The sequence below is a fragment of the Pyrus communis genome, chromosome 14 (assembly GCF_963583255.1).
Source record: "Pyrus communis chromosome 14, drPyrComm1.1, whole genome shotgun sequence".
Taxonomy (NCBI): Eukaryota; Viridiplantae; Streptophyta; class Magnoliopsida; order Rosales; family Rosaceae; genus Pyrus; species Pyrus communis.
The window spans coordinates 9,106,851-9,114,774 of record NC_084816.1 but is presented as its reverse complement, the minus strand read 5'-3'; the positions used below and the strand labels follow the sequence as shown (position 1 = coordinate 9,114,774).

At 38.6% G+C, this 7,924-nt stretch overlaps 1 protein-coding gene across 1 annotated transcript; it reads left to right on the top strand.

Moving 5' to 3' along the window:
• The first annotated feature begins 1,437 nt into the window (after window positions 1–1,437).
• On the top strand, window positions 1,438–3,761 carry LOC137716331 (probable glucuronoxylan glucuronosyltransferase IRX7). The gene is made up of 4 exons (XM_068455770.1): window positions 1,438–2,122; window positions 2,216–2,580; window positions 2,699–2,949; window positions 3,051–3,761. Exons 1-4 carry the CDS (start codon window positions 1,804–1,806, stop codon window positions 3,514–3,516), a joined length of 1,401 nt encoding a protein of 466 aa, XP_068311871.1. The 5' UTR covers window positions 1,438–1,803; the 3' UTR covers window positions 3,517–3,761.
• The last annotated feature ends 4,163 nt before the right edge of the window (window positions 3,762–7,924 follow it).

Here is a 7,924-nt window from a genome sequence, read left to right as displayed (position 1 = left end):
ATAACAACTTAGTATTATATTACAGTTTGATTTTCATATGAGCCTGTAGAATTTTCCATTAAAGTAATGCATGGTGTAAACCGGCGTGCTCAAAATTCCAAACAAGCAAAAGAAAAAAAAGGATGTGGCGGGAAGTCTGGGTTCCCAGACCCCCATCTGGTTCATGTCCTTTCCATCGACGGCCTTCCATGTTCTCACTAACGCCTTATGGGGTTTTAGTCCTTTGGGTGGTGAGTCGAGCTTCGCTCTTGGTCTTCATTGTCCAACCTTAGGACCTTGTTCTCTTTGTAGGAGAGTCTTAATTTGCTGTTGGGTTTCTCAAGTCTTGTTTGGGGCCCCTGTCCTTGTTGTATCTTTTTCAATCAAATGGTCTCTGTTCCAAAATTTAAAAAAAAATTAAAAAAGGCCAAGGAAAAGTCGGTTTTAATTTAATGCTTGATCTTAATATGTAGTGCACCAACCATTCCTTCATTCATAAATCATCTTTGGGACTAAAGTTCATCCATGGATTTTTTTTTTTCTCAATAAATATTTTTCCCACCATTACAAGAGCAGGCTTAGCAATTGTTAGTGAGAGATTTTTCAGCGTGTCTGAAACATGGAACAAAACATCACATATCATAATACAATTAGAGGAGCACTTGTAAGAAAAAAAAATTTCCTCAAATTACATAATGACATATGATATCCCGTTTCGTGTTCGGAGCACACTAAAAAATCTCTTCATCCTTAACAAATGCTCATAAAACTTGTGGTTAAAAATATTAACATCACCACCACCAACCTCCTTTGGCTTTGGAATGGTTGATTAATTATGTAAAAATTACATGGTATCCCAATTTTTAATGATTTTTGTGGCACTCTCATATTCCATCCTAGATTTCATATTTAACACATTTGCAAGCCTCCACAACATTGTAAGCTTTCAAAGCTACTTTTTCAAGTGCTCCATTTTGCCCAAAAATGGCTCTTTTTCAATGCGTACACGTTATCAAACTTTTCCAACCTCAACATATTCTCCAAAATTTGACCTTAAAGCATTCCATAATCCGATGCTCTTTAAAAGAAAACTTTACAATAATACTGTATCACCGGATTATAAATAAACTCGTTCGATGTAAATTCTTCTTCTTTAACTGAACGTCCCATCCGTTTGTTTCTCGAGACAATGCACTATAGAGGATGAGCCTAAACTGCTTAACCTAAGGAATAGGGTTGTTGATAACGGTAATTCAACAGATGCTTACAGACTGGATTATCGGATGACACTGGAGAAAAAAAAAAAAAAAAAACAAAACATCCACAACACAGCACAAGTCAAAACTGTGGCGTCCAAGTTTTGAGGACGCAAAACGGAGGGCAATTTCGTCATTTGACCTGGCAACCAAAGAAAGAAATGAAGGATTTCATTACACACCGCGACCATAGCCGAGGTCCATTCTTCTGCTCTTCTTCCACCATGTGAACCCCTGAAAGCCATCTCTTCCTCTCTGATCCCTGTCTCCAACTCCACACACCCCATAATTTGTTCTTTATTTTTATTTTGTTATTTTGAATTTTTATTCCAATTATTCTCAAAGGTTTGAACTTTTCCCTTTATTTTTTTATTTTTCTTCAAGGTCCAATTCCAAAAACGATACGCCAACAAACCCACTATAATCTCCCCATCCCATCATTATTCCTTCGTTTCCACTTCATCACCGGACCAAGAACCGAAAGCCCTCTCCCAACCGCTAAAACCCTTCCATTTGCTCACCATTTTTTCACATCAAAGGTTCCATCTTTTCTGGGTGTTTTAATGCGATGGTGGAGCACCAGCAGCAGCAGAAGATCAAGAGAGCCCCAAGAGCCAACGGCTTCTATGTCAGGATGAAGCTCCTGCCCACCACCAAAAATGGCGGAAGATTAGTCCCCCGATTGGAAAAAAAGAGCTTCTTTTACAGATATTGTAAATGGGTCCTGTGGCTCTCTCTCTCCCTCTACTTCTTCGGCTCCTTCCTCATCAGCAATCACAACGAACAACAAAACAAACCCACCACCTCCCTCTCCACAACCCATTTCTCCACCTTCGCGTCCCGCGCTCTCTTCGAATCCACGGCCATTAACAACACAACACAACAAGGTCCGAGTAACAAAACCCATGATTTAATTTTTCCAATTTTTTTATAAATTTGACTAATTTTTAGTTTCTGATGTGTTCGTGCTATTATTTCAGGGGCATTGTTCGACGGAATGAAGATTTACGTTTACGATTTGCCACCGAAATACAACACGGATTGGCTCAAAAACGAGCGGTGCAGCACCCACCTGTTCGCCTCCGAGGTCGCCATTCACCGGGCCCTGCTCACCAGCGACGCGTTGACCGTTGACCCCTACGAAGCCGACTTCTTCTTCGTCCCCGTCTACGTGTCCTGCAACTTCAGCACCATCAATGGCTTCCCGGCGATAGGCCACGCCCGCTCCCTCATTGCCTCCGCCATTGACTACGTCCGGGTGGAATACCCGTTCTGGGATCGGTCCCACGGCGCCGATCACGTCTTCGTCGCCGCCCACGACTTCGGCTCCTGCTTCCACACCATGGTAATTAATTTCGGAGCCTCCCAAAAAATAAAAAGGAGAATTCAAAAAACGTTTTTGTTTTTGTTTTCTTCTGGTTTCTGGATTTTTTATAACGTTGTCTGGCTTCGCGTTTTCTCAGGAGGACGTGGCGATTTCGGATGGGATACCGGGATTTTTGAAGAACTCGATCTTGTTGCAGACGTTTGGCGTGAAGCATCACCACCCGTGTCAAGAGGTAGAGAACGTGGTCATTCCGCCGTACGTCTCGCCGGAAAAAGTACGGGCGACGCTGGAGAAGTCTCCGATCACCGGCCGGAGGGACATCTTCGCCTTTTTCCGGGGGAAGATGGAGGTCCACCCCAAGAACATCAGCGGCCGATTCTACAGCAAGTAATAATTGTTTAATAATTACAAAAGTAAATCGACTAATCAGAGCATTAATCATTAGTTTTTCTCAAAAATTTACTGATTTGCCCTTGGTTTTGTTTAAGGCGGGTGAGGACGGAGCTGTGGCGGAAGTATAACGGCGACCGGCGGTTTTACCTGCAGAGGCACCGGTTTGCCGGTTACCAATCAGAGATCGCGCGGTCGAAGTTTTGTCTGTGTCCTCTGGGGTGGGCCCCGTGGAGTCCGAGGCTGGTTGAATCAGTCGCTTTGGGCTGCGTGCCGGTGATCATAGCCGACGGGATTCGGTTGCCGTTCGACGACGTCGTTCCGTGGGCGGACATATCGGTGAACGTCGCGGAGAAGGACGTTGGGAAGCTGGCGGAAATACTCGAACATGTGGCGGCGACCAACTTGACTTCCATTCAAAAATACCTGCGGGACCCGCGTGTTCGGGGGGCCCTACTGTTCAGTGACCGGGTTCATGAAGGCGACGCCACGTGGAACGTTCTTTCTGCTTTGACTGCCAAGCTGGCCAGGTCCCACAGGAGGTCGAGGGTTTCGAGCCAATGACACAACGACGCGTGGACTATTGGAATTTAGAGGAGGAGAAATAGTCTGCCGAAGGATGCGCTCGGCATGTTTTGTAGTGGAGAACAGAGAGAAATATTTTTTTAACTGGCGAGGTGGGACCCACGAATCTTACAGGCGAGGTGGTGGTGGTGGAGGAGGAGTTAGAGGATAATTAAGTTTTTTAAATATTACAAGAAACAATACTGTATAAAGTCCAATTTTTAAATAGTGAAATGTACATAAAACACCAATTTTTTAAAATTCTTTTTATTTTTAGTGGTCTAATCTTATGATATTTATGGTAGATTGCAAACATAGGGATGATCCAATCATAATTAAGATAACATATTGCGTGTTATTATTATTTTTTCATTATGTAGTTAATTATACGAATTAAATTAAGCCTCAATAATAGGCTCGGAAACCCAACATCCCCTTCCATAGGGGCAAAAAAAAAAAAAAAAAAAAAAAAAGAAAGAACAGTTGGATGCAGATGGGCTTATACAGTCAAACTAAAGTATCAATTGAACGGTACAAAGTCGGGTTAATAATGAAATTACACACAAAATATGAAATTGATTACCAGGAAACATTTGCTTCAGTTGCTAAAATTAATGCTATTAGAGTTCTTATATCTCATGCTGCAAATTTGGATTGATCGCTCTATTAAATTGATGTGAATAATGCATTCTTGCATGGAGACCTGATAGAAGAAGTTTATATGGATCTCACCAGGATGTAATATGCCTTCTAAGAATCAAGTGTGCAAACTAAACCAGTCCTCTTTTAAGGCCTGAAATAATCTCCTCGAGCATCGTTTGGCAAATTCACGAAGTTAAGGAAGGCGTTTTGGTATAGACAAAGCAATTTTGACTATACATTATTCTTGAATTGTAAGAAAGGTAAAATCACTGCATTGGTTGTTTATGTAAATGACATGATGATGACAATGGATGATCCTCAAGAAAGAGCTTTACTACAAACATACTTGTCCCAAGTGTTTGAGATGAAAGCCCTTGGTCCCCTAAAGTATTTCTTGGGGATCGAAGTGTTCAGATCACCGAAAGTATTTTCCTATCTCAACGAAAATACGTGATGGAAATGCTAATTAAGATTGGAATGCTTGCTTGGAACTTGCTGATACACTTTTAGAGATGAATCACAAGTTGTGTGAGCAAGAAGATCAAACAACCACCAACAAGGAATGGTACCACCGCCTTGTTGGAAGGTTAATATATTTGGCACATACCAGACAGGATATTGCATATATATGCAGTAAGTGTAGATAGTCGGTTCATGCATGCTCTTAGTATTGAGCATTGTAGTGTGTTGTATCATGGTCACTTGGGATGCTTCTGGGTATACAAGTACAAATTGAGCAGGTTGTATCATTGACAGACGTTCAAGTTCAGGTTATTTTACATTTGTTAGAGGCAATCTTATCACCTGACGATGCGAGAAATAGAATATTATTTCAAGAATATTGCGTTGAGACAAAAATAAAGTATGTCTCACAGCATTTGTGAGATGTGGATTTAGAATTTACTTTCAGGTTTAGGCTTTAAACAACGAAAACCAATGAAGTTGCATTGTGATAACAAGGCTTCAATCGACACTATTCACAGTCCAGTTCAACATGATCAAGCTGCACATGTTGAAGTGCTTCAATATTTCATCTAAGAGAAATTGAAAGTTAGACTAACTTTTGTACTACTTGTTAATTCTGAAAATTAACTGGCAAATGTTCACAAATAAATAGTGTCCAACAAAGTGCATCATGGCTCACGTGACAAGTTGAGCATTAATGACATATATACACCAACTTGAAAGTCTACAATCATATAGTTTTATATTCTCTCGTAATTAGCATATATTTTGACTTCATATGAAGCAAAATTTTCAAATATTTTAGCATTTCGTTCGAAAGTCAAGGAATACTCTGCAGTATATTACATGTGTGGAATAAATATGTCTGTTTTTTGAAATTTTTATAATATTTTAAAATTCAAAAGAATATTAGTTTTCTAACCTAAAACACATGAAGTGCAAAAAAAAGCTGAAAATATGAAAAGGTGGGAAAGCTTAAATTATTTTAGGAATAGAATTATTGAAGGGTGAGAAAAGGCGGGAAAATGAACTGTCAGAGGGGAAGGGACAGACAAGTTTAATCGTGACAGCAGGGGGCCAGCCTGCCAGCTGAGGTGTGTCAGAAAGGCTTTAAAGTTTTATTTTTAAGTGAGACGGTGCGTGGGTGTTGTCAGTGTTCGAGATTTTTTAGTGTGATCGACATACGAGATGGTGTACCATATGTCTTTATACAAATAAAGAAATATGCGTTAAAAAGTTAATAACTTAAAAAATAAAATTTTTCAACATTTACATAAAAACATATTAGGGCTTAATTTTAGAACGGGTTTATTGTATGCGAAGAAGTTTTTCTTTTTTTTTTTTGGTTTTTTGATAGAATGTATGGTAAGAAGTTACACACAGTGCATATATTATTTTTACGAAAGTATTAATTACGCATTATTTTTATTTTTTATTTATTTTTATTAATTTTTTTCAATTTAATCAATTTGATAGTTAAAATTTGAGAAAGGCATGTAGATAGCATTACTCTATCTTTAATGGCTCAATTACGAATTTGTAATGGCTTGACGAAGAATTGAATTAAGGAAAAATTGTATTGGAGTGGAGTAGGAATCAAATTTTTGTTAAAGTTATTTACTAAACTGTTTGAAATCAAAGTAAAAATAATGCAGATTACATATAAACTATTTACTATTCCACTTGAATTAGAATAAAATTATGTAGATCATTGAAATGCCCTTGTACTAAATAAATTGTTGAGGAACTAAAAACATTAAATCTAGTCCTTGAACTTGACAAAATATGGTGCATTGGTCATTTCATCCAAATTCTGTCAACTTTTTCTCCTTAGTTTGATGACATGGTGCATGTGAGGTTCATAATAATAAAAAAAAACAAAATTTAGAAATACTAACACAAGTAAACCAAAAAAAATTTACTTCCTTCTCTCTCTCTCGCCCTCTCTCCCTTGTCTTTGTTTGCTGTCGATCCACCCGTTTCTAAGAGCAAGTCCACCGAGAGTGGATAGCATGGCACCCAGCAGCCAAAATGGCTTGACACCTAGCCAATTCCCTCTAGCTGAGTCCAATTGCCTAGCTAACAGCCCAAGCCATCCCATAGGTCGGCCAAGAATGTGCTGAGCCAAGGCCTGACCTATGCGACCTCATGCTGACGCTAGCGTAATGTCACAGGCCATTTTAAAATTTTTTTGCGCCAAGGGCGTGAAAAACACGTGCGCGTGGCTGACAACATCGCATAGGCGGGGCCCATTGTGCAGGCACACTATGGGGTTTCAGTGTGGAGACACGTGGCTCCTTTTTGTCCGTTGGATTTCCAATGGCTAGTTTTCTAGGTCGTTGGATTTCCAACGGTAAAAAAAATTTGAAATTTAAAATTAATGGCTACTGACATGGCACAATGAGGACCGTTCGATTTTTAGATCAACAGTCTAGATTTTTCAACCATAAAAAATTAAAATAAATAAATAAAATTTCAGAAATTAATAATAGTTTTTTATAAAGTCAGAAATTAAAAATAAAATAATTATTATTTATTATATTATAATAAAAAAATATTAATATTTTAATAAAATTAACTAGGTTATTTTTTATTTTTTAGGAATGAAGATACATTTGGTCTATTATTGTTCATTTGGATCTATCACTGTTCATTGAGTGAATTAAATGGGTTGAGTGCTCACTCATTTTTTTCAGGGTAGACTTGCTATAAGATTCCCCACGTATCCAGTAGTTTATTGCAATTCTATTTATTTACCATCTTTCCTGGCAGTGAGACTACCATCTTCCCTGTTGTTGGGTCTTCATCAGAATTGTGAGCTGGGTCAAGTTTATTGTAGTTGGACTTGGATGAAGATTCAGTACTCTTGAAATAATCTTTACAAAATAATTCTTAATATAAAAAAAAAGCCAAATATTTTTTGTGTTGAAGTGGAAAAGCTGAAAAGCTGAATCTACTGATATCTTATAACTTTAGCAGGAGGTTTTTAAACGTCAAATTATTTTGAGACGGGCGAAGGAAATTGTCAGACAATGTTGATTGACAAGTTATATGAAACGAGTAAATGTACCAGTGGAGGTGTGTCAGATCTTGAATACTGCACTCAGTGGTGGGATAAAGCATGACAACATTTATTTTATTTTTTGGTTTGTTGGGTATATTGATCCCAAACGGACCGAAAGGCCCAAAAGAAAACAAACCAAAATCCCCTAAACGCCATAGAGAAATAGTAACACCTGATAATAATTCAAGGCCCAAGGTAGGACATCATGTGAGTGACCCTGCAAATCCAGTTCCAACA